This window comes from Heterocephalus glaber, unplaced genomic scaffold, assembly GCF_053883595.1.
Source record: "Heterocephalus glaber isolate CG9 unplaced genomic scaffold, H.glaber_assembly_v1.0 deba00001472, whole genome shotgun sequence".
NCBI classification, from domain to species: Eukaryota; Metazoa; Chordata; class Mammalia; order Rodentia; family Bathyergidae; genus Heterocephalus; species Heterocephalus glaber.
In genome coordinates this window covers 90,393,578-90,421,155 of record NW_028258315.1, presented here as the reverse complement: position 1 = coordinate 90,421,155, position 27,578 = coordinate 90,393,578, and the positions used below count along the sequence as shown (strand labels likewise).

Below are 27,578 nucleotides of genomic sequence, written 5' to 3'. Positions count from 1 at the left end.
TTAACTATGCAGTTATTTCTTAGGTAGTGTACGACCTAGTATACTTCTCTGCAGGAAAATTAACAGATGTAGTTTAAAGATTTATATATAGTGGTATAAGACAACTTATATTGGCCTAAAGAAAAAGTTCTCCTTTTTAAAAAAAAATCTGGGATTCTATTATAGCCTGGTAAGGATCCCAGCATCCTGGAGTTTTGCCATCTGTCAGGTGCAGACTGGGTGTTGGAAGAGTAGTGAGGTAGTGGACAGGAAAAAACTTTGTGAAATACAGCTCATCATATCCTAGAGGGAGGCACTGTAGGGCTCGAGGCAATCCATGCAAGCCCTTGGGGGAGGATTTAGTGCACTATTTGGAAGTCAAAGGGTGGAGCCTTCTGCCGTCCATTGTTCCCATTGCCTTCCCACACCCTGAAGGGTAACACCAGGCTAACCCTCCAAGCTTCTCTGCCTATGCTGAGAGGATGCCTATGCATTAGGCAGGGAGTGAGAGAGTGAGTCCCAGTAGCTCTTAGTAGCCTATAAGCGACTGGTGGGCTGCATTTTGAGCAGGGCCTGGGCTGATGTTTTAATGGAAAGATATGCTAACAGAACTGGCTATATAATGCCAGGGGAATGCACTAAATATCATTCAGTTTTTAACATGAGTAATACATGAATGACTGAGGTGTCAAAAAATATTAAAAGGAAAACAGCTTATCTCTCAACTCTATTTTCCATTTGCTCTGTTCCTGCTCTCCACCTCTTACCATATAGGTGAACATTGATACTACTTTCTTTCACCCTCTTGGTTTATGTCAATGTTTATGTGTAAGCCACTGCTAGCATGTACTCTTCCCCTTTTTATATAAGTGATAGCATACTGTGTACATTGCTATAAGCCCTGGTTTTATCTACTTAAGAAGATTGTGTTAATCAGCTTTGCATCACTGAAACGGCATACTTGAGATGAACTCCTTAAAAGGAGGTTCATGGTTTCAGAGGTTTCAGTCCATGGCTGCTTGGCCATGTGGCTTTGGCCCTGTTGTGAGACAGTACATCATGATGGGAGCACATGGTAGAGGAGGCTGCTCATTGCACGGCAGCTGCGAAGCGAGGAGAGAGACAGGAGGAGACTGTCTTCCCAATACTCCTTTCACGGTATCACACTCCAAATGGCCTCATTTCCTTCTACTAAGCCCGCTTCCTAAAGGTTCTACCACCGTCCAGTAGTGCCATGGTCTTGGGATCAGTCCTTCATTACACAAGCCTTTTTGCAGGACACTTTTAAATAATAGCAAATAATAGCATCTTTGGGAAATCTTTCCCTGTCAGAGCACAGATACTTCCTTGGTTCCCTTCACAGCTTCACAGTGTCAAATTCTGTATGAATAGCTGTTATACTTTTAACTGGATCTCATGGAGAGACCTGTCGTGCTGTTGTCCAGTGATACCATGAGTAGTACCTTGTACGTGTATCATTTCATTGGTGGACACCTTTAATTCTAGATAAATTCTTAGAAGTGGAAATGTAGACATAAGGCCATATGTGTTGATAATTTTGGTAAATTCTACTGAATTGACCTTACAGGGATGGCACAGATTGCTACCCTACCAGCCACTTGTGATATCCTATGTTTCCCCAAAGTCTTGCCAGTATGAGGTGGTAGTAACTTTTGAGTTTCCGTGTCCCTTTGGGGCTGTCAGCTTCTTCTCAGTGTCCTCCTGGGAAATCAGGTTCCTGGCTTTTGGGGATATCACCCTGCACGACATCACAACCTGCTCGGTGCTGCATGCCTTCCTGACATTTGTCTGCAGAACTCAGTTAGACACATGCATTTTGTAATGAGCTGAATACTTTCCTCCTACTGTCTAGGTGTTCCTAATTGCTGTCTTAATTGACAGTGACTCAATAGTTTTAATTTTCTCTGTCATTAGCTTCTTTACCAAAATAGAAAGTTATCTATGAATTAATGCCTAATTAGCAAAAGGGAAACTGTTATTTAAAGATACAAATTGCTTAATAAAAAATGCATTTATAAAATGTAACATTTCATTCTTCCCTAGGGTTTTTTTTGTTTTGTTTTTTGTTACTGGGGATTGAACCTAGGGCCTTCTCACTGAACCATGTCCCTACAACTCTCAACCTTTGGAGGTGCTGGGGGTCAATACCGGGGCCTCTTGAATGCTAAGCAATAACACAGCAATGTTTTTTGGAGACGGGGGGGGGGGGTCTCACTATGTAGTTCATGCTGGTCTTGAACTCAGAGCAATCCTCCTGCTTCAGGTTCCCGAGTCCTGGGATTACAGCATGTGCTACCATTCCTGGCTTAGCAGTTTTTTTATTTTGAGACAGGGTCTCACTTCATTGCCAAGTTGCCCATGCTGGGCTTGAATTTGCAGTCTTCCTGCCTCAGGCTCCCAGAGTGCTGGGATTACAGGCATCCACTACTAGGTCTGGCTTTTCCTATAGATTTTTGTTTTATTTTTTGAAGAATTGGATTTTTTAAAGAGAGAAGAGCAAGGTACACAGTGAAGCAAAAGCACAATTGAAATCAGATGCATTTATTCGGTGGAAAGGCTACAGGGAAGGCTACAGAAATTGTAACTTCACCCCTCTCTTTCGTCAAGAAATCCCCACACCTCAAGGAACCTTGCTTTAGACTCAGGGTATGGAAACAAATCCTCACCGATAGATCAGCTTCGAGTTCAGTGTCTGCCCTGTAATAGATGGTTGTGGAGGGTAGAGAGGCTCCAACCTGGCTTCCATTTCTTGCTTGTGGAGCAGGGGTGGTGGCAACACAGGCCTCCCTGAGTATGCAGTAAGGAGCACAGCTTGGAACCTGGGCTCAGGAGCCCCTCCAGGATTCTTGTTCCCCCCATGTATGCTAGTTCTGAGTGCTCATGGCTCTCCACAGTGACTCATCTGTGTGCGTGACGTGGACTCCTGAGCTGCTGATCCAAGGTCAGACTGTCCACTCCCAACTGTGTGTGGTGAACCCTCCAGATCATCCGCTTCAGCGGCTGGGAACTGTGCCCAGAGCTAACAAATGCTTCCGCACTGGGTTCTTGGTCATTGAAACTGGGTCAGATTTGCTTCTTTTAGGAAAATGCTCAGGTTGAAAATCTTATTTTTCATTCCTTTGAAAGGTTGTTAATGGGTTAATTTGAGTAGATATAGTAAAACCTTTTTTCTTGAGACCCTCTATTCTTATATTAATTAGTACATTTCTGTAATGTTAATGCAGCTATTTACTAGCATGGGTTTGAGCCATTAAAGGCCTCATTCCTGCCCGGACCCCAGAACATCATACTACAGGAACAGTTGGTTAAGGTTCTTTGTCTTGAATGGATGTCTCCATGTCTCCATTAAAGTTTGTCCCAGGACGGTAATAGCATTCCCTCCTTCTTCTGTTATCCTCATCCAAGGATGGTGCCTTTCCCTATACCACATGAGGGATGTTGGCTGAAGTAAAGAATCCCTGTGACATGTGCCTTCAGTTTCCCCAGTGCAGAGATCAAATCTGGACCCGCCACTCTCGTGTTAACCGAGCTGTGATAGAGTGAAGCACCCCACAGTTGTCAGGCTTTTTAGTACTGTGTGGCAAAAGTTAAGTATGGAGGCTCATGATACAGTACCTATGGAGGCTCATGATAATAGCACATGGACAGTAGCATAGAAGTAAAGTTGGGGTAGAATCAATGAGATTTATTTATCTTGATGTCCACGTGGATTTCCGGAGGAAAAGGAAAGCTTCTGGCCTTGCCATCTCTGGCTGGCCTTGTGTTCCTCTCCATCACCTGCTGCTGGCAGAGCCTGTCCCATAGGGAAGCACCTGGAGAAAGGATGGCAGGAGTCCGTTGGGGGCTGACTCACCACTAGGCCAACCCTGCCGTGCTGGGATGCTCTGTGTCTTGCCATTTGTTTTTGTCAGTTCTTCGTCTCTGTAACAAAATACCTGAGGCAGGCTGACTTTTGAAGAAAGAGATTTATTTTATTCATGGTTTTGGAAGCTGAAAGTGCAAACACCACAAACAGGCTGTGGTGAACCCCCCTTCTGTTGGCTGCATCCCCTCATGGGAGATGGCAGTAGCGGGAGCATGTGCAGAATAAGCAGGAAGTCAGAGGTTGCAGGGGCCCAGGATTGGGCTTTTATAACAACCCTTCTCTTGAGAACTATCAAGGGGGCAGAAGAGAATGACCCTAACCTCTTCTAAGGGCAGATCCTTCAGTGACCTAAGAATTTCTCCGCAAACTCCCACTTGCCCACACGGGAATTAAGCTCCCAACACACTGACACCCGCAGGACAAACTCCATTCAAACCTACCAGCGTTTTAGATGGAAACATTGGGATGAAGATGCTTAGGCATTTGCCAAGATTTCTGGACTCAGAGGTCAAGTTGGAATGGGGTCTTTGGCTCATCTTGTGGTAACTCATAATGACTTGCGACACCTCCTGGAGGGACAGAGCCAGCTTCTGATAATTCTCATGCGAAAATCCTCATATTCCAGAGGACTATGGGCGAGGTGATGGGCTCTTTAGACGCATCACTTACCATGCCTCAACATCTAGCATTTATACTTTGGCAATTACAAGTGTGTCCATGTGCCCATTTATTAATATTTTATCTCAGTTACTCAATTATTTTATCTCACATGGGGACTCTAAAAGTGACTTTGACATCATGAGCAGGACCTGGTTAGTGCGAAGTTGGCTGTCACCGAAGATGTAAAGAATAGGTGAATGCATTGTATCTGCTATGGTCCTCATCCTGACAAGCCAGGGCTTTCTCCTGTGTGTTGTACACAGAACTACACATGGTATCAGCGCTATGGCTGAAAAAGGGATATGCTTGATGCTCCCATTGATTTAAACAGCTTCGAAGTTTGTGCTGATGCAGCATGCCAGTGCATGAGAACGTTCCCCTGGTGAGGTTGGGGAACAGCAGCTGTGATACATCCATGTTCCATCCAGTGTCCAGAGGTGGCAGGACAAAATTGAAATACAACACTGGTGTTTTATGCTTTGTAATGCATAAATTCAGTGATAGTGGTAGAATTGGATGTGGTCACTGTAGTTCACATCATTTAGTGCTCAGAGATTGGAGTGTCCAGCAAGCCTGATGAGGGAAGGTTGTCACAAATAACACGAAGTCAAACACAATACAGTCTAAAATCTGAAATGCTCCAGAATCTGAAACATTTGATGCCAGATGACTCCACAAGTGGAGAATCCCACGTCATGAAAGTTTTTTCTTACATAAGATTACTAAAAATATTGTATAAAATTCCTCCAATTAATATGTATAAGATGTGTATGAAATAAATTTTGTGTTTAGAGTTGGATCTCATGCCCACAGTATCTCATTGTGTATATGCAGATATGCCCCAATCTGAAAATAAAATCGCCAGTCCAAAGACTTCTGATCCCATGCACTTTGGATAAGGAGGACTCAGACTGCTGTGGAGGGGATCATCAGATGTGGCCTCTTCCAAGCACCAGTCAGCTGAGATGTGGCTGCAGCCTTAGCCCATCCCCTCTGGCCCGGCTGCCCATGCTGCACACTCTGTCGTCACTGTCCTCTCTTTGCTGCTTCTGGATCCTCAGGAGAGCAGCCATGGGAGCCCAGTCACCTCATCTCCATTCCGGTGTCCTTCCTTCCCCACATTTACTAAGGTTATAATTGACAAGATGTGTATGTTTATAGTGTATGATTGCTTCTTTGATTGGTATATGTATACACGGTGAAATTGTTGAACAGGCCCATTAACATATCTATCACTTCCTAGGCTTAATGGTTTTTTTTGTGTGTGTTGAAACACGTAAGATCTACTATCAGCAATATTCAAGTATACAGCACAGTATTATAACTCAAGTTAGTATGGAGTTCAATAGATTTCCAGGACGTACTCATTGTAACTGAAACTTCATACATTTTGACCAACATCTGTTATTCCACACCATCCCATGAAAATATCTTAATGCATATGTGGGCTTGTCTTTTTGATTTTAGGAGCCAAAATTTATCTTTTGTTTTGGCATATAATGTTTACATTCATTGGAATTATTAGGGTCCTGTGTCTAGCATATCTTTACTTATTTCCCCTTCCTCTCCTCTTCATGCTTCCCCCCTTGTTCCCCTACGCTCCTTCCCTACTGCAAGAGATCCATCCCCTTTTTCTCTTCTATCTATTCTTTATTATGCTCTTTGTTCATGCCCTGCCTCACTTGAATACGAAATACCATAGGTGTTTAAGCTCCTGTGTCTGGTTTATTTCACTCAGTGTTGTATTTTCTAGGTGCATCCATTTTCCTGCAAATGTCTCAAATTTGTCATTCTTTATAGCCAAGTAGTATTCTATTATATATAGACACCATATTTTCTTTTCCGGTTGTCTCTTGATGGGCATACAGGCTGCATCCAGGATTTAGCTATTACAAATCGTGCTGCTCTAAACTTGGGTATGCATGTTTACATCAGAAAATGGAAAGAAGAACCCAGCTCCTGGATAGACAAAACCAATATTGTCAAAATAGTCATACTTCCAGAGCTGTTTTATAGATTTGTTGCAGTCCCAATCAAGATACCGATAGCATACTTTACAGAACTAGAGAAAACAATCCTAAAATTCATATTGAACCAGAAAAGACCTAGAATAGCCAAAGGAATTTTGGGTAACAAGTGAAGGCAGGAGGTCTTACAGCACCCGACTTCAAGCTGTACTACAAAGTAGTAGAGTTAAAAACACCATGGTGCTGGAACAAAAACAGGTGCGTGGATCAATGGAACAGAATAGAGGATGCAGAAACTTCCCTAGACACATTCAGCCATTTGATCTGTGACCAAGGGGCCAGAAGCACGTGTTGGAGGAAAGATGGCCTATTCAACAAGTGGTGCTGGAAAAACTGGCTGTCTTGTGCAGAAGACTGAGACTGGACCCTTATCTCTCACCATGTACTAAATTAAAATAAAAGTGGATCAGAGATCTAGACATTAAAACAAACATTAACCCTACCGGAAGATAACATAGGTGAAATACTTGAAGACATAGGTGTAAGAAAGGATTTTCTAAACAGAACCTCAATTGGACAAGAAATAACAGAATCAACAAATGGGGTTATGTCGGACTAAAAAGGTTCTCTACAGGAGAAGAATCAATTGATAGAGTGAAGAGACAACCTACAGGATGAGAAAAAAATTTTGCTAGCCACTCCTCAGACAGAGGACTAATACCTAGAATATATTAAAAACTAAAAAAAAACAAACCCACCCAAAAAACATTAAACCACCTAAATTTAAAGACCCAGTCAAGAAATGGGCAGGAGAAATGAACAGGCATTTCCCAGAGGAAGAATTAGAAATGGTCAGCAAATATATGAAAAAATGTTTAAGATCTCTGGCCCTTAGAGAAATACAAATTAAAACAACACTAAGATTCCATCTAACTCCGGAAAGAATGGCCATCATTAAGAAATCAATCAACAACAAATGCTGGTGAGGCTGTGGTGAAAAAGGAACCCACCTTCATTGTTGGTGGGAATGTAAATTAGTACAACCCTTATGGAAATCAGGATGGAGCTTTCTCAAAGAACTGAAAATAGAAATTCCATGCAACCCAGCTATCCCCCTTCTAGGTATAATCCCCAAAGAGCTTAAGATGTATCTTGTCTCTGTTGTCTGTGTTTGGCAGGCGTTGCTTGGAGGACAGAAGGGGGCTAGCACATCTTTTTACTTTATCATCTGACACTCAGCCTCAGACCTTAGAACAGGGCTTTCACACGTAATTTCTAGACCCATTGGCTCACACATTCTCACAAGTTCCAGTACGTATGAAATTTATTTCCTGTGGTCCCAGTTGACTACAGAGAAATAATAATGGGAGGCATTCACACATGTGAACATATCCTATTCGGTGATTAAGCTTTTTATTCTGAACTTGGTCTTGTTTTTTGATTTAAAATATCTTTTCTTGGGGCCGGGGATTTAGCTCAGTGGTTTCGCTGCCTGCTGTGCAAGCGTAAGGACCCAAGTTCGATCCCCAGTACCAAAAAAAAAAAAAAAAAAAAAAATCTTTTCTTTTCTGAGATGATCATGATAGCAGACAGTGTATATGTGTGTGCGCATGCATGTGCATGTGTGTACTTAGATCTGTTCTCTCTTCAGTGCCCTTGCTTTGTTAAGTAAAATCCTCGCAGTCAGTGGCCTCCCGTTCTTGGGTCTCTGACCCTGTTGATTGCAGGGTACTCTGTTCCTCTGTGGCACCTGCATTCACTTGCCCACGAGTTTAGTTGTATGTGTGTATGAGGGTGGGGTGGGGACAGGGCAGACACAGCACAAGCAGCCTGAAGCCACTGTACAGAGAATGTTTTGCAAACAGAGGAAGCGGAGGCTCTGAGAGATGGGATCTTTTTATTTCAGCTAGCAGGCTTCTTAATATCAGTCTTCTTGGAATAATACACTTCTTTACCTTTCAATGATTATTAAAAATTTATGTTTTGATGAATATTTAAAGTTTATGTGTACTTGTTATAACACTAGACAAAAGCCAATGTTTGTATGATTGTTGGAATAGCCTGCTCTCCTTTAAAGTTTGCATGGATAGATTGTCAGCCACTTGTTCTCCCAAGAGCATTAGGGCTGGGCAACGAGCAGTAGAGTGCTAGGCCTATAATTGAACCTCTGGATTAATATCAATATTTTAAACTAATTAGGTAAGGAAAGAGCATTTCAAAGAAAGCATAATGGCTTCTTACACTCCAGCTGGAAGGCAGCACAGCATAATTGTCTGGTTGGAAAAGCTTTTTAACATCAGTGATTTAACTGAACACATTGGAAGGAAACATAGGAATAATGCATTAACTATTTTGTTTTTGTCAAAAATAAGCCCAGGTGGGAGACAGTAGTATGCAGCCAGGACTAAAGCACAGTATGGAAGTGAGAAATGTGGAAACCACCCATGAAACTGTTATTTTTGTGAGCATCTACTTGGAGGATACTTTGGGGACAGGTCCAGTGAAAGACTCGGGCTCTCTGGCGCGCCTGATTGGTGGAGGGAGACAAAGAAGAACACAGCAACAATTCCAGAGAGTGACCGGTGCTGTGGAGAAGGTAAGAATAAGGCAGCAAGTGTGGTTGGTGCAGCAGCGCAAGATGACCCTTCCAGCTGGGAGGGTCCCTCGCAGTTCAGGGCTGGAGGAAGAGGCAGCTCCTCCTGGAGCGAGCGAGGCAAGGGGAAAGGGCGGGTGTGTGTGTGTGTGTGTGTGGCCGGGGAGCAAGCAGAGGCTTTGCAGCACAGCAGTGACCAAGGGGATGGGCAGGGTCTCAGGGCACGGGGGCCTCAGTCCGAGGTGTGACCCTTCTTTTGGCTCTTTCTGGGATGTCACACACCTTGCTCTGGGCCGGGAGATGACCGACACTGGTAGGCAGAATACCGACTCCGGGGGTGGGGGGAGGCTGTCAGGTCCCACTCCCTGGAATTGGTAAATGTTACTTTATTCGGAAAAATGTCTTTGCAGGTATAATTAAGTTCAGGACTTTGAGATGAGGAGGTTCCCCTGGACTACTCACACAGGACCCCGAATACCAATACAATTCGCCTTGCAGGTGTTGGTGGACCTGTGTTCCTTCTTGAGGCTCAGGCAGAACCCGTTCCTTGCTTTTCTAGCTTCTCGAGGTTGCCCTGGCTGGTGGCCCTTCCAGCTGTGGCATTATTTCATCCTCTGCTTCTCTATCTGTATTTCTTTCTCTCACTGTCCCCGTTCTCTACCTTATAGATGTCCTCATACACCTCCATGCCCCATGTGAAGCACCTGTGTGTTTGCCCTCTCTTCCTCTTACTCACTGGGTTTGTGCTAGAGCTGGCTCATACCAGTTCTTAAGACTTGATGGCGTTAATCTTTCACACTGCCTGTTTAGTGACTCCCCTCCAAGAGCTCGAAACTAGCCAGGGTGAGAGTATTTATACCATGGAAACCAGCAAATGCTGCCCTTAAAGGCTTTTCCACCCTCCCCCTATTTTTTTTATTTTTATCCTGGAGAGCTGTTGTTAAACATTTACCAACATACCATTGACTTCCACCAACTTATTCATTTTGGCTGGAAGTCCTGTCTTTTGGGGCATCCTCTTCATTTTTCTACGGACTGTCAGCTCATATTTGGGGAGATGGATACAGATGTCTCAAACATTATGGAGGTCTTGGTATACAGATGATCACTAACATCTGTCTGAACTCTGTATAGGTTTGAATAATCATCCATCCACCCTTGGGCTTTCCCTTTTTTCAAAGGAAGCTGGGAGATTTTTGCTCATTCTTGGCTGGGATTATATTTTTGGGGGCTGGTATAATTGTCCTTCACATACATAAAGGAAATATTGAATATTTGCTGGCCTTAAACCAGTGACCTCTGAACTCCATAAGTATTTGGACTTATTTGCTGTGAGTTCCAATGGTAAGGAACCCTCAGTATCCCTCTCAGTATTTTGACATGGATAGACATGTGTTGTAGACTTAGCAGGCGGCTGCAGTCCTGTTGAAAGCTCAGTGATTGTATGAACCAACAAGCACATTTTGAAGCATGCTAATAAGGTGCTAGCAATTAATTAAGGATTCTTCTTAATAAAAGAACTATCTTTCCTTACTAGATGAAAGATTCTTATGGAATAAATATGCTATTAAAACTTCAAGCTTGTTTTTGCACTTGGCATTTATTGTGCTAACTATGCCTTTTGAATTTCTAAAATTGTCTTTGCTCTTCTCTTTTTAAATGGAATATCAAGCAGCGCCTTGATCAAAAACTTCCATACAATGGGCTATCTGAAATAGGAAAAAATTGTAGTTTTCTCTTTCCATTTCAATAGCTAGTTGTTTCTTGTTGGCTGCTATGAATGTGTCTTCCAGCTTCATTTTAGCCAGTCTGCTCTGATAGGACCAGTATTTTCATCACACAGATTGTAAATACATTTGAGACGTAATTGGTCTTATCAGGTTTTCAGTGAAGCCCTAGTAATTAGGTGCATGATTATTATCTTATACTCCCTGTATAGAGAAACTATTTTGAAAACGTTTCTTAAAAATTCAGATTGACCAAATTATGGCTAAATTCACAAAAGCTCAAATACTTGCAGAACACTTGAAAAATGACAGTTGATCAGCATGGAGAATGAAGCCACTCTTTAATGTAGTAGCGGAGTCCAGAAAGCCTGTCCTTTAAGGACACACACAGGGCTCAGGCCTGTGGACCACAGCTCCAGCACTCTTGGCATTGTGGCCTCTTCCAGGCGCAGTGCCCAGGAGACTCAACAGCGCCACATGTGGTGTTTGCTTTGGACAAGGCACCTCTTCAGGCCTCCGGTCTCAGCTCCCAGTGGTCCTGTCCTAGGAGTCTTTGCCGACCACCAGCTCTACCTCTGGTTACAGCCATACCTTGCTTGGGCCGCTGGCTCTTCAGTATCTTCCCCACAAGGACGGAGGCTGAGGGTGTGCTGCTCAGAGATGCTGAGGACCGGGCACAGGGCTTAGCCCCCAGCACAGTTTTAGGGGACATTTATCTAGTGAATGGCTGAATAACTCTCTATCTTACCTGCTGCTGGAGGCCTTGGGTGGGATTGGAGGGGGTGAGAGTGGGCAGCTGGTTCGAGATGAGGAAGAGTTTGCTATTTGGGTAGCAACACTTATGCCATCTCTGGGCCAGGCTCCAGCTGAAGCACTTTGCCTGTATTTCTTCATTTCATTTCCACAACCACCCTAAGAGGTATCTTTAATTTATCCCACAAATATTAGCAACTGGCACGGGGCAGGCATTTTTCTGAGTGCTGGAGTTAGAGATATCAAAGTCAGTGAATCCTGATTTCAAACAGTATTCATTCAGTCTGAAACAATCAAATGGTAGGAGTGAGAGACTGAGATCTGGAGGCTGGTACAGCCGTGACTCCAAGTTTTATTACCTGCTTATTTTTAAATTTCTGATTACCAGGATACCTTATGATTATTGTGTTAGGCATTTTCACTAGGCATTGTTATAGTATTGCATTTCTCTTTTTCTTTTCTTTTTTTGGTACCTGGGATCGAACTTGGGTCCTTGCACTTGAGCAGCAGGCGGCAAAACCACTGAGCTAAATCCCCAGCCCTTGTATTGCATTTCTTTTTCATTTTATTTTATTTTTTGGTACTGGGGACCGAACTCAGGACCTTGAGCTTTGGAGGCAGGCGGCAGAACCACTGAGCTAAATCCCCGGCCCAGTGTTGCATTTCTAACTTGGTAGTTTACCTTTACCTGAAATGATTTGGGGTCATTTGAAATGTAAAAACTTGCATCTATATGAGAGTTAGTCTGAATTGAACTCTCTTAATGGGTTAACACATTATAGTGTAAGCTAGGTTCACATTATGTGTGAACTCTTACTAGCAAGATTTTTGTGAAACTATACTATTGGCATATTTAACAATTTATAATTCTGGAGGAAGATATTTTTTCTCATGGAGTGATTCACTTGTTCATTCATTTGTGCACTTTTTAATTCCTGGAGAAAGCACTTTACCTTTCACCGACTACTTAGAGTAAATGTCGGTCCGCTTAATATAAGATATAGAAACCTTTTGACCTTGGTGTTACAGTTGTCCTTTTTTTTTTTTTTTTGGGTACTGGAGATCAAATTCCGGACCTTGCGCTTGTGAGGCAGGCAGTGGAACCACTGAGCTAAATCCCCGGCCCTGTATTGCCTTTATGTGCATTGAAAACCCCAGTAGGCAGTGCTGTCATTTTTACTCTAAGCAGTCACACGTACTTGAGGGTACTTAGGAGTAGGAGAGGTCATCTGTTACATTTGACCGGCTGTTTACCATTTCTGTTGCCCTTCCTTCTTGCCCGAATGCCTAAGTTTCCCTTTGTTAATATTTACTTTGGGAATGAAGTCCTTCCTTGAGTGTTTCTTCTACAGCAGGTATGCTGGCAACAAATTCTTAGTTTTCTTTTGGCCGTGAAAGTGTTCAATTTTGCGTTTGTCCCCGAAGGATGTTTCACTAGACAAGAAGTTTTGGGGTGAGAGTGGAAATACTCAATTAGTGTTCATAGTTTCTTAAGAGAAACTTGTGATCCTTCAAATTACTGTATATAATGTATTTTATATATATATATATATATATATGCATTTTTTTTCTAACTGGTTTTGAGATTGTTCTGTTTATGTACGGTTTTTAGCCATTTGATAATAATGTGCCTAGGTATGGTTTTCTTTGTGTTTATCCAGTTTCTGAACTGCTGAGCTTCTTTGAATCTATAAATTTATGTATTTCATCAAATTGGTATTTTTTGTGTGTATTAGCTTTCTGTCACTGTAACAAATACCTGACATAATCTGCTCATTAGAGAAGAGGTTTATTTTGATTCACAGTTTTAGAGGTTTCAGCCCATGATTGGTTGGCCTTGTTGCTTTGGTCCAGGCCTTACATCGTGGTGGGAACATATCACAGAGAAAAATCACTCTCTCCATGGCCAGGAAGCAAATGAGAAAGAGGAAGAGATGAGTTCCACAATTTCCATCAAGGGCATATCCCTAATGACCTAAAGACCGCTCACTTGACCTCTCCACCTGAAGTTTCTACCACTTCCCAGTTGTGCTAAGTTGGGACCAAGCCTTTAAAACATAGGTCTTTGGAGGACATCCAAGATCCAAACTATATCATTCCCCAACCCCCAGAGGTTGATATTCATCTCTCAATGCAAAATGCATTCAGTCCATGTTTAAGAGTCCCCAGGCCTTAATTTGCTCCTAAGTCCATGTTCAAAATCTTTACTGACATTCAAGAAAAACTCTTACCTGGTAGCCCCTGTTTAAATCAAAATAACACATTACTTGCTTCAAAGGTATCGTCACAGGACAGGCAGAGTAGGCATTCCTATTCCAAAAGGGAGTAAGAAGAAGAGATGGAACCAAAGCAAGGCTGAAACCCAGTAGGGCAACACTAAGTCCTGCAACTCTATATCCAGCATCTAGAGTACATTGTGGTAGAATGTGGGCTCCCAAGGACTTATGTAGTTCTAAGCTTTGTTGGTTGTAGCCCACATGGGCACTCTTGGGCTGGCTTTCCATACTGCCTATAGCTTTCCTCAGCAGGTGTTGCACCTTGCTGGCATCTCCATCTTTCTGGGGTCTCCATTGCAGTGTTGGCTTCACTCTCACAACTCCTTGCATAGCCCTATCAGGAGCTGTTTGGAGGAACTCTGACCTGAAGCCCATCATCTGGCATCCTAGGCTTTCCTTTGAAATTTTGGTGGAAGTCTCCATGACTCTATAACTTTTACATTCTGCATACCTGTGAAACCAGCATCATGTGGATGATGCAAAGGTCTGCTGCTAGCACAAGCTACGCCTTGATTCACAGCTGCAGTAGCCTCACAATGTCTTTCTGGGTGAGCATGGGGAAAAAAGAATCCCTGGGTTCTTGGGGGCACACAGGACATCCCAAGCCTCCCATCTCAAATGAACGTTTTTGAAACAAATTTGCATATCTATAATTTTGAACCTGTAAAGAGCCTTTAAAGAGTGGCCTGGCAGATTCCTCAGATGGCCTCCAGGCATCTTTCTTCGTGACCCATTGCAAAATAGTTGGCCTTTTTTTTAACTCGTTCTTACTAATCTGTGAACCCTACTTGGCTAATCTTCATATACATTCCTTTTCTTGTCAACCTGCAGGGTTTTCAGATTTCTGTGCTCTGCTCCTCTTTGCCCCCTACGCCAAATCTCAGTGTTCTATTGCTCTTTTCTTAAGTTGAGCTACTGTTTCTTCTGTCATTTTTGTTCTAAAATTAGCCCATCCAGTGAGGGGTTTTCCTTCAGATATTGTATTTTTCAGTTTATAATTTTATTTGGTTCTTTACTGTAGTTTGAGTGTTTTTATTTATTTCAACAGTATTTTCCTTTATCTTGTGTACTAAAGTAGCTTTTTAAAGGTCTGTGGTAGTTCCTACATCTGGATCACTTTGGGAATGGTATTTCTTGATTTTATTCTCCTCAAGTAATTTTGGATTATGTCCTGCACATTCTGAATATTATGTTGTATAAGTTCTGGCTCTAGTTAGGACTTTGTGGAAATGTTGATTTCATTAATTTTTTTTTTGTTAATCAGAAAATCAGCCTCATTAGATTCAGACCATGCCTTCTTTTTGGTGGATGCTGGTTGTAATCTCTTTTCAGCTCTTATAAGCTGTGGTATACTTATTTGAATCTGTTTTTTGCATGTGTAGTTTTGAGATCATTCCGAGGCTTGAATAGGTCTTTCTGCCTTGCTGCATAAATTTAAATAGATCCCATACGTGCATTACTTGTCTGAAAGAAATGTGTGTATGCTTCAAAGTGCAGTTTACTTCTCAAAGTCTGTGTCATGCAAGTTTGAGTATACTTCACACATGCATTTTTCCGAATTTAGGATGGGAGATGTATATACATTATTTGGAACTCAGTCCATTTTTTAAAACCTTTTTTAAAAATAAAAATTGGGGTGTGTTCATAACTCAGGGATTAGTTTGATTCTTGCCCAGTTTCGTAAAATTCGGTGATTCCCATTTCTTACTCTCTTACTTTCAGGGCTCCCTGTACCTCTTTAGTAGGCCATTTCTTTTGCTCATTCATCTGGCCTTTGCCTCATTCATCTGGCTACAAAAATGGAGTTCTTATTGACATTTTAGCCACTAGCATCACTGCACTGCTCCATAACTGGGATCTACCCTAAGGAAAAAGTTGTGAGACACCAAAAACCAACCAACCAACCAAAACAACCCCCAGAAAAATCCAAAATCCAAGTAGAAGCAAGCCTCCCCTCAATACCACCAAGTACCTCCATATGGGTTGTCTCGATTTCTCCACTATTTGATGTTGTTTACTTTGAAGAATTCTAAACTTGTGTTTTCGTATTTTATCAAGAATTTTTAGTTGTAATCTGTCATAGGAGTGAGTTGTAGTGATCCTCTGTCACCCTATAAAGACCAGTACTCTTCCCATTCACCTTCAGGAGCCTCCGGGTATGAGGACCTCACATTTTCTTGTCGTGTAACATCTTGGAATACCTGGGTAGCAAGAGTGTACTAGCTTCATTAAGCAGGCGATGAAGTGTTCTCTCTTTTGTCCTCTGAAGGAGTTTATGAAATATTGTTATTATTTTTTCCTTCACTATTTGGAAGAATTCTGTTTAGGTGTAGAGTTGTTTTTGTGTGTGGAGGGGTTAAGGCTTACATTATATTACATTACATTTAACAGTTATTAGAGTATTTACATTTTTAATAGCTCTGTTTTGATAACTTTTAATCCTATATCTGTGTTGTGTGGCATATAATAGTTTATAATACTATCTTATAACCTTAGTAGGATTCATTGTGATGCCACCATTTTTATTGCAGATATTTGTTATGTGTGTGTGTGTGTGTGTGTGTGTGTGTGTGTGTTTCTTGGTTTGGTTGGCCATACTAAGGGTTCATAAATTCTTTCAGTGATTTTTAAAAACACTTTTGTCAATTGATGTTTATTTTCTATTTGTACATTTATCCTTATCATTATTTTCTATTAAATTTTTAATTAAACATTTAAATTTCCTGGTATTTTTCTGACTTGTGGTAGGTACTTGGATTTGTTTCTGTTTTTTTCCAATTTCAGTACAGGAATTTAAGGGTATACATTTTTGTCTATGGTTTTAGTAATGTTGCACGTTATGATGCATTGTGCTTACTATTTGGTTAAATATTTGTATTAGAGTTCTTCAGAGATACAGATCCTGTATGAAGAATTGACTTATGCATTTATGGAGACAGACAAGATTTGTACTGGTCAAGTTGGAGAACCAGGAGAGCTGGGTGTTGTTGTAGCATGAGTCTGAAGGCCTAAGAATTAGCGGAGCTGATGTGTTTCTGTCCCAAAGGCTTCTAGACTTGATACCTAGGAAGAGCTGGTCTTTCTGTCCAAGTGCCAAAGTAATCTCAAGGCAGTCCAGAAGTGAAGATCCCTCTCACTCAACCTTTTCGATTAAGTGGACAGATGTGCGTTAGGGAGGGAGATCTTCTTGACTCAGTCCATCCATGAAGATAGTGATCTCGTCCAGAAACCCTCAGGGACACATTGAGTGCCCTGTGGCTCAGTCAAGGTGACACATAAAGTTAACTGTCGCAGAATTGTTCCTAGGTCCATTGTAATTTCTTCATTGGCTGTAAGGTTTTTTTTTAATAAGTATATTGCTGACTTCTTAAACATTTGGGGAATTTTCTTTTTTGTAAATTATTGATTTCTGCCTTAATTTCAGAGAGATCAGAAGCTGTTGTAATTTTGACCTCTTGAACTTTGTGACATTAAGGGTAGAAATCAGTTGTTTACTTACAGTTTTCTGAGTCTTTCTATTATGTCTTTTTAAGTAGCATAGTTTTCAATTTTTAATCCATTCTGATAATTTTAAATTTTTAACTAGAGAATTTAGTCCATTTCCAGGACCTTACAGCACTTTGTTCCCTCTCCTCTCCCATCTCCTGTTTGTTGTCTCATGTTTGTTCCGCTTTGCTTTAATTACCTTTAGATAACATACTGTATGATATTATAATTCCTGTTTTATGCAACCAAAGGGTTTAGAGTCACATGTTTACCTTTTTGGTTGCTTTTTATTGTTTTCTGCATTTTATTTCTGTGAGATGATGTTTCATGTGCTTGAAATTAATATTCCTTTCAGTGAAGTTGTAATGATAATGAATTCTTTCAATTTTGGTTTCTTTCTAAATGCATTCATTTTCACTTTTAAAGGATAGTTTCATTCATTACAGCTCTATAAGCTGGCAGTTACTTTCTTTCAGCTCTTTAAAGATATTCCATTGTCCTTTGGTTTCTATGATTTCCTGGTTTAAAAAAGTAGAATAATTATTAGTGTTAATATGTTTCATTTAAAACTGTTCATCTTTTTTCTCTAGCTGCTGTAATTTTTCTTTTTCTGTTTGATTTTTTCCAATTCTTACTATGATTTTTTGTGTGTGCGGTTTTCTTTAGACTTATCCTGCTTAGATTCCTGAAGCTTCCTGAATTTGTGACTATTGCTTATTTTTTAAAAATTCTTAGCACTATGTTTTTAAATGGTGGTTCCCATCCTGTTTCTCTTCTACTTGTAAAACTTTAATAAATTAGGCCTTTTCGTTATATTCTGTGTCTCTCACACTTTTCTGTTTTCTGTATTTTATTTTTATTATGTATTAAGGTCACCAATATTCTTTTAAAATGATAGTCTAATAAGCATATCTCTTGTGTTATAAATTTCATTTGTTATTTCTGAGCTCTCGGTTAACCATTTGGTTTTCCTTAGAACAATTCTCTGGTGAAATTTACCATATTATATTTCTCGAACATGTTAATTACTGTCATTTTCAGATCTGTGTCTGATGGCTTCAAATCTGTATCACTTGGGGTCAGTTTCTCTTTGCTGTTTGTTTCCCTTGGCTCCATGTATTGATATGCTAGCAATTTCAGACTGAATGGCTGACATATTTAAAACCTTGCAGAAGCCAGCGCCTTTGCGCTGATAAATGTCTCCAGGGACGACCTTCTTCAGCTTCTGGAAAGCACTTGGCAGAGGAGCAGCTCACCTTCCCTGGGTCAGGGTTTGAATGGACAGGAGCCTGGTGTCGGTCTCTGCACGGCCGGTCTATTTCTGATTTGCCCTTCCTCCCAGGATGTCATTCTTCCATGGTCCAGACTGAAAGCTTAGAGTGTTTACTAGGGTTTATCTCTCTAGCACAGAAACTGATAGTAGCTTTTAGCTTTTCTGCCTTTGTGTGTGTGTGGGTGCTGGGGATCAAACCCAGTGCTTCACACATGCTAGGCAAGCACTCTGCTGCTGAGCTATATCCCCAGCCATTTCTGCCTCTTCTTAGCCGCTTTCTACTGAGCTTTGCTGTCTGTTTTCCTAGGATGCTTATCTAGGTAAGTTTCAAACCTCAAGAAGAGAGAAGTAGCTCAGAATGTCAGGTTATCCTCTCTGCATTTTTAAAAAAAAATAAGATCTTGACACCCAAGTGCATAGATGTCTTGGGAGCTCTGAACTTCTCAACTTCCCAGCCCACTAAATCTATAACAACGCTGAAAACTGTGTTCATCTTTTGAATGTTCTAATGTCCCAGATGTAAGGGCAGTGCAGAATATTGGGTTCACCTCAGGGAGTTTCTACGCTTTCTAGGAATTTGGCCTCTCAACTCCAAGTTGATTTAGCATGCATCTGTAATTCCTCCAAATAAATGTTATTTATACTTAATCTAGCTTTTCTAATAGATCTCATCAGGAGCACTTATCTGCTATAACCTATTTCATCATTGCAAGAAGCAAAATTCAAGGATAGCTTCTAATCTTGTAGGAGAAGGCTAAATCTGGTAGAGAGAGTGCTGAAGCCAAATTAAATATGGCGTTAATTTCCCTTGGTTGGCATACCACAGGGTCATCGTGAAGACTGGAACACGATGATGTGTGAAAACTGAAAACAAAGTGAGTAGAGCTATACGAATGTATAATTCATTTCGAAAAGCACCAAAGTTTTGGATTAACATTCTGTTGCTGTGCTATGCTGTCATCTTTAGGTTTCAGGTGTTTGATATTGAGTTAAATACCCAGGGTATTTGGTTCCGTTTTGTGTGCTTTGTGGGAATTAACTGCTAGTAACTTCATCAGTTTCACTAGTTTTCTTAGTTTGCAGTTGCTTCATTTGACCATAAAGTGTTGCTTTGAGGACAGAAGAAAACAAAGACAAATATTTCATCGTTTATAGTATTAAAATTATGTTTTTTAGTAAATCTCAGCAGACTGAAGATAGAGGAGTTTTGCAAGGGGACAAAGCAAAGCCAAAGCACTTGGCAGTTGGGTAGGACTCTTGGCAAGCTCGACAGTGTTGTGTTTTTGAGTCACTGAAGTGCATGTGAGGTGGAAACGGCTTGCATGGTGTTGGTCCGATGTGTTCTAGGAAGTCTTTGTGAATCCTCTTTTATTTCAATGTATCTGGGGCCTCAGGATGTAGCTTAGTGGTTGGGTGCATGTTTAGCATGAGTGAGGCCCTAGGTTCAATCCCCATCACCAACAAACAAAATGAAACAAACAAGGAAACAACATTTATGCAGTTAGGAAATACTGTGTGATCTTCCAAGACCAAACTGGTGCCTTGTAGCTCAGACAGTAGGGTCAGTAGGATCATGGACTTTCAGAACTGCCGGGGTATGAAGAGACTTGATTCATTCACCTGATTTTATAAATTAGAAAATGGAGGCCATCTTTCCAAAGATCTGCCTCTTGAGCCTGAGTGAATCCCCTCAGTTTGGTTTCCTCAGCAGAGTGGTGTAGCAGGGACAGGTTCAAATCCCAACTCTACAGCTTCACTATTTTCTTGTGGGAGGGCTATAACCTCTCAAGTTTTTATTTCATCTCTGTAAAATGGGAATATGTAATACCTGCCTTTCACTGAGAATTAGAAATAATTATGTAAATAACTAGTAGCCCAGGACACCATTAAAGGGAGATAAAAGATTTGAACAACTATTTATTGACCCCGGCCAGCCTCCCTGATGGGAAGATTTTGAAGAAGTGACTTCAGTCTGGAAATCATCTCTTTAGCAAGTTCCCGGGGATTTTAGTCCCACATTTCAAGTCCTTTTATTTCACACATGAAATTTAGATCTTGAAGTCAGAACCAGAACCCTGAGAACAAGGACTTGTGACTTCATTTACTTGCACCTTAATTCTGTCCCCCCTTGTTGTTCTCCACAGGGCCCTGCTGATGTTTGCCAGGTGTCCACTGTGGCAGCAGGGAAATATCTATGCAGCCTGAGGAGCTGGGAGATGGCAGAACCACTGTTTCACAGACAAGGATCAGAGATGCAGCCTTGCTGCCTCTTCTGTGCACTGGAGATTTGTTTTCCACATTAGGCTGCAGATGTGTAGCACCGCACTGATGCCGTAATACAGCATTCTGCTTCCAGTCTTACCACTAAGAGCTCACGTTTGTTTTCATGAAAGACTGAGATCTTTTGAGGCCGGTTGCACTTGCAGACGTGTGTGTGTCTCGGATACTACATGGAGGCTGGGTGGCTCCCCCTGTGTCAGAGCTGCCTCTGCCTGTGCTGAGTGAAGCATCGGTGGTGAGTGTGGAATTTTCCTAAACTGGCGGTGGCCCTGGCGTGCAGTCTGCTGGGACTCGATTCCCTTCCTTGGGAAACGTGATCCTCTTGCTTGGGCCTTTTCTTCCATTACTGTTGATTGTACTTTACTCATCCTTGTAAGACATAGTGACTTCTATGCAGAATTTAAATTTTTTGGTAAGATAAGGAAATTTTAAATCTCGTGGAGTTTGCTATGGATTCCTACTTTTTTCTTCTTGTATTATTTTGCCTCATGTGGCAGTTACCATTTATAAATAGGCCAGCTTCTGGCCTGTGTATCACTTGTCTTGGAATTTTTTTTATATAATGCATCAAACTTATTGGGTGTGGGACCTCTTTTATTATATTTTGTTCAGAGAAGAATGGTAAATTTTTTCTTTTTTGGTACCCGGGATTGAACTCGGGTCCTTGCACTTGCACAGCAGGCAGCGAAACCACTGAGCTAAATCCTCGGCCTGAAGAATGGTAAATTTTAATCATTTGGACTCCTGCAGATCACAGAGGGCTCTCTTCTTTTATAATTTCTTGTCATTTATTTTTGTCTTTTCAACATATACTTCCAGAAACCCAGGGTAGAAGGATCAGCCATGGAAAAATATGCAAATAGGACATTTTGACAAAGATAATTTAATTTCAAGCAAAAAGAAAAGAATAAAAGGAAACCCTTGACTTGCAATACTGACTATATGGCTGCTTAATATTTTTTTTTTTTTTTGCCCTGTGGCTCAAATATTTTGAAGCCATTAGTGTTCCTATTTTCTGGTCCTAAAAATAGACATGAATTTAAAGTATTCCACTGTATTGTTATAGGCAAATTATGCTGGATTTCATGTTTCCCTCAGTTTTATTGGTAGAGAATTTTCTGGCTGCTTCTTTGGGTTTTCCAAATGATAAAGATCTGAAAGTGTCAAATTCCTGCTTTGCCTTACTCATATCCAAGAAAATATTTCCTAAATCCTATAAGGATTATTTAAGGCAATACATATTTAAATTGGTAAATTGTGAGGCTCATTAATTTTGGAAAAGGTATAATAATTTTGAAGTGTGTAGACTATAACCTATGAATGCAAAACTCATGTTAGCATGCACATAGTTTCTAAGCCTGGGTTGGGCACAGGGGATTCTGAAGGCAGACTCTGTGGGGCTCTAGGGGAAAGGTTGCAAATGTTGAGCTTCATTAAGCATGTTATACTTACAGCTTGAGAAACACCATAAATTTGTGTGAGATTATTCAGGCCACCTGTCACCTCCACAGTCTTATAAAATCCCTTCTATCTTGCCAAGGAATCTAGCTTTGACATTTTTATTTCAACAGTATTTTATATAGGTAGATGTAGACACGTCTCTGCCAAAGGAAGAATTATAAATGGTAATTCATTCATTTGAGCTGTAAACATTTTCTGTGCTGCTTAATAGGACAAAGTACATAAAGATTAATTAAACGATCCAAATTTTCCAAGCTTCTTTTTCACCATGTAAGTTGAATCTGTTGCCAAAAGATACCCAGCTCTGGTAAACATGATGGATGGTGACAGGCACACGTGGTGACTTGGGTGGACTCCACTTCTGGGTTCTGCCTGAGCATGTTGACCACAGGCTGTGGTTTACAGAAATGTCCACTCTGCCAGCAGTTAAGCCAGGGTGCTGTGGTCAGCAGTTTCATGTGATGCCTTCGGGATGCCTCCACGTGGAGAGAACCAGGTGAGGCTCAGTGGCTGTGGCTAGGGTCTCCAGGAAATAGGGGGCTCCAGTGCTGTAGCTGCCAAATATCTGAGTAATGTAAGGGTTTCTGTTTGGTGAAACGCGGTGCTATACCTTGGTTGGGCAGAAGGTCTTAGGCAGGGCGTTAGAAAGTCTACCTTCTGTCAGCTCACAAACAGGTCCATTTGCTTCTCCCTCACTGGGTAAACGTGAAGAGTCTTTTCAACTTACGAGTTTTTGCCTTAATGATTCTGAGAAAGCACTATGCATTCAGTAGAAACTGTGTGAGTAGCTTATGCTTCGTATTTTGAATTTTGATTGTTTGGGAGAATATATGTGGTCCTGTATTCTCAGGTGATGGTGAGCAGTGGCAGTGAGCACAGCTACTGAGCAACCCTTCGACCACAGAGGGAAACGAAGGGTGCAGTAGGAGAGAGCTGCCTTGCTGGTCTAGGATGGTCAGTAGGTCAGGTGCAAATGCATTTCGGACTTTTCTTTTGGCTTGGTACTGGGGATTGAATCCCGGGGCATTCTTCCACTGAGCTACATCTCCAGTCCTTTTTTTAATGTTGTGACAGGTTCTCACTAAGTTGCCTAGGCAGGACTCAAATTTTGCATCCTCTTGCTTCAGCCTCTCAGCGCATGGTGTTGCCAGCATGTACCACCATGCCTGCCTTATTGTCAACTTTTTATCTGGGTGTGACCTGTCATAATTTAAGGAACGTCTGTCTGCATAACGGTTTACTTGTGCTCTCAGAATGCTTTTAGATACTGCTTGGATGCTGTTTGGGAGCTGAAAAAGATTTTTGCCCAGGTCCTTCACCCATCTATTCCTAGGTATGTACTAGACAGCTTTATAAAAATTTGCTGAATGAATGGTTTTCACGGGCATTATGATTAGTAATATATGGTCTCGTCAAGGCCAAGGTTATAGGTTTCATGGTTGTGGAGACACGTTCGTCACAGTCCATTTCACAGAAGTAGACTGTGTAACCTCCCGCAGCTGCGCTGTGAGTGGTCCTGGGGCTGGATGGAGCTCGAAGGAATTCAGCAGCAGTGCCAAGGCCGTTGCCCTGCATGTGACCCCTTGTCCTTGGCACACCTGGATTTCTTTGTCCTTGTGGCTTGGCTCAGTCCCCAACTCCTGGGTGCATCACATCATTATCCAAGCATAGGCACGTTTCACCTGAATGACCTCTTTGGTGACCTTGGGGGTGACCTCAGCTGTGTAAAGGTGTGTGTGTGTGCGCACGTGCATGCACATGGGAGTATATTGTTTATATATGGTGCACAGGTGTGTTGTGTGTATCTGTCTGACATGAATCAAACGTAGTGAGGATTCTGATTCTGGAATGCTGTTGGAAGTTACTGAACTTGAGGGTTTTTGATATAAGGATTAGAGCTTGGAGCTTGGGGTTTTCAGCCACAGGGAGGTGGTACTAACTGTGAGCATTAAATGTCTTAGTGCCCATAAGAATGTACAATGGATTAGTTGGTGGTGTTTGTAAGAGTATAAATATTGCTACCACTTTCACATTAATACCACATATTATAAGATTATTAGGAGCTGGGTCCTAGGCTAAGAAGGCTATATATTCACTAATGTTATTTAATATTCTTAAGGATATTATGAAGTGAGTTTTTAATCCAAAAAGTAATACATCACAAGTGGTGAATTGCATGAGAGTTTTTATTAATTTGTTTTGATTCCTTTGTTTTAGTTGGTGCTTCCTGATTCCACTTTGATCATATTCCCCAAATCCCACCATATACGTCTAGGGTCTGTTCCTTTTTCAGCAGCTTAGATAATCCCCTCTATGGTTCTTCATATGGCCTTTCTTTACATAGGATAGCTTATCTCTTGAACGGGTAGGTGTAGAAAACTTAGGCATTTTAATTTATGATAGCACAAGAGGGTACAACAGAGTTACAGACTTTATATTATGTGATTAGGGTACAAAGCCACATTGCAAACCATGTTGCTATTGTTGCAGAATCTTCTACTAATCACTTGCCTTGGATCCTGACTGATCCTCACTGGGTACTGGGTCACTGTAAAATGTTGTCCTGGCAGGATAAACCCAACCCATGCCTACTGCAAAGGAATTGTGTCTGCTAGGGGAGACAGAGAGACAAGAGTGATACAGTGCTCATCACGGTGAATGCTCCAATCATGTCAGGAAGATAATAGGCTAAGGAGAGGGAGAGTGGTGCTCAGGATGGCTCCTCTGATTAGGGAGCACCTGACTTGGTGTTCCATCTGCACCGGACCCTCCCCTGCCCCAGCAAATGGCAGCTCTGTGAGAACAGAAGCTTACTCTGTAGCATTCAATCTTGTTTCCCCAGGGCCTAGACCAGCATGGTACAGTGTGGGACAAATGAATGATGGATGTAGCCGTTACCTGTGAGCCACAGAAGAATCCTCGTTGGACAGTGGCCTGCCGATGATGTTGCTGGTCGGGCCAGGGTCAGCCCCACCCAGAGGGTACAGAGGGGGACACATGCAGTGTGCTCAGCTCCTCCAAGGCACAGAGCCCGGATGTGTCCTAAGCATACAGCTTTAAAGATGGCTTTGTGTTTCGGCCTCCGTAATCGGGTAATCTAAGTATCCATGCAGTTTGGATTTGCTTGTAGGTCAAAATGAAATATAGGTCAAAAGCATTTCACAGATTCATATGTTGAAGATTAATCTTAACCCAAGGAGCTGGACCTCTGCAACTTGACTTTTGTGAAGAGGAAAACCAGCTGACCCACCAAAACTTCATTTACTATGCTCAGATTTTTAATTGGCCCCTTTTTCCACCTCTAGGAATTATGACCCCAGTCTCATCTACCCTAGTTGAAAATCCAAGCATTTCTGTTATCAGCTTGTGCTGCAGCTAAGCAAGCTCACCGGCTCAATTTTGCTGATCTTTTCCTCTTTTAATGGCAGGATCTCTCCAAAACTACTTAAGTCCAAGTTATAATAGACATTAAACAGAAAAAAAGGCTTATATGGGTAAATAAGATTAGGAAATACAGAGTGAAACCCAGTTAGGCAGCTGCTTCTGATGTGCGTGGAGTCCGTGAACACGGGCACGCGGTGGCTCATCTCCAGCTCCATGTCATCTGTCACCTCACAGCGGGTCTTGAGCCTGATGCGAGGGATTAGTGTCAGGGGCGCACACTTGATGATCTGTACTATTTTCCAGTTTATTTGTACTTTTCAGACTTGCTTTTCTGATGTCCACCGTTGTCTGCAGCATAATTTACATGTTATTAAAATTTGCCTTCATATTACTCCTTCTTATTATATTATTCATAAGTGATTATGCAAAAAATCCTCTTTGGGTCCTGTAATTGCTTTCCTATGGCAGTTCTATGTGGATATACTTTAATAGAAAAATTCAAAGATTAATGCACTTTGTAAGATATTTTCCTTCTGTCATCATAGAGTTTCTACTGCTGAGGATACAACAGTAGATCTCAAGTCCTGTAGCTCTTTTGGTGTCAGTTCTTGTATGTGAGGGTAGAGTTAAGCAAATACATCCTGCTTTTCCCGAGGAAAGGAAAAATATACAAAAGGTCATTCTCAGTTTAAGTCTAAATAATGAAAAAAGCGGTTTTACAAGAGCTGCTGAGAAGATCTCCAAATATAAGGCAGTCACCTCTCTTTTACCACCTAAACTGCCCGCAGTGGGGCCCAGCCGCACAAGGTCCAGTGATTCAGATGAGCTCCTTCCCCTGTGGTTCAGGACGGTCACTGGCTCTTGCCTCCAGAAGGGGTGTTTGCTAAACACATAAACCACAGCACTAAAGGTTTGAGGTCTTTAGATCATTTCCCATATTTATTATCAATATGTACACCAGTAGATTTGTTTATTGTTGTAAAATGTAAACATACTGTGGATGTGATGCCCATAAGTTAGTTGTCAAGTCATTTTTCCTAATGTTTATTGAAGTATAAATGTGTGATACGGAAAATGGTGTGGCTGTCTGGCCCCGTGGCTAAAATGAAAAACACCAGGCAGTCATGGGCTGTCATTTCTGAGTCAGCTACACCACAGCTCTAGGCTGGCGCCTAGCTTGGAGTGGCCAAGACTTTTCAGAGACTCTCAAAAAATGAGAAAAATCAGGGGATGGTGTTTTGAGATTCTTTGCTTCGATCTAATGAGCAGGATTGTGGTTATTGCACTGGCTAAGTGAAGAAATAAATCAGTTAGCAGCATCCCAAAGGGAAGGTGTAGGGTAGGGAGCCTCACCCTTCCAGCTGTTAGAGAGGAGATAATTCTGATGGGGAAATGAGATCAAAACTCCAGGGCAAAGTTCACCACCAGTGCAAGAGTTGAAGGAGGCCAAGGCAGCCTGGGATTTTAGTAATTGCATCTAAAAAACACTGTCTTGCCTATCTGTGATTCCTTTTGTGAAATGAGGACTCCCTGCCTAAAGTACTGAGTCTCATGCTGAAAACATTTGGGAAAGACAAATGTGGTTATTATTTGATTTCTTGATGATAGCCGTTCTTTCTGGAAGGAGGTGGTATCTTACTGTAGTTCTGTTTTGCATTTCTTTAACTGCCAGTGTTGTTGAACATTTTTTAAGGTCTTTATTGACCGTTATACTTTTGAGAAGTGTTTATTCATTTTGGTTGCCAATTTTTTGATTGGGTCTTTCATTTGGGGAGGGTCTAATGTTTTTGAGTTGAAAAAGTTGTTTTTGACTGGAAAAAAGGAACCTTTCTTCATTATTGGAGGGAATGTAA

At 41.5% G+C, this 27,578-nt stretch overlaps 1 protein-coding gene across 17 annotated transcripts in view; it reads left to right on the top strand.

Moving 5' to 3' along the window:
- Positions 1–27,578, top strand: part of Cacna2d3 (calcium voltage-gated channel auxiliary subunit alpha2delta 3) — a 1,090,211-nt gene that overhangs the window by 318,284 nt on the left and 744,349 nt on the right. The window contains exon 2 of one of the 17 annotated variants that reach the window (XM_087181528.1): positions 20,745–21,115. The exons of 14 other annotated variants lie outside the window; for them this stretch is intronic. Coding sequence is in view for 1 of the 3 variants with exons in the window: in XM_087181514.1 (XP_087037640.1) it covers positions 8,885–9,088 (204 nt within the window). In the remaining 2 variants the exon portion in view is untranslated. Of the gene's footprint in view, positions 1–8,711; positions 9,089–20,744; positions 21,116–22,815; positions 22,838–27,578 lie in introns of those variants that run through there. 2 more of the 17 variants (XM_087181514.1, XM_087181516.1) reach the window with 2 other exon arrangements.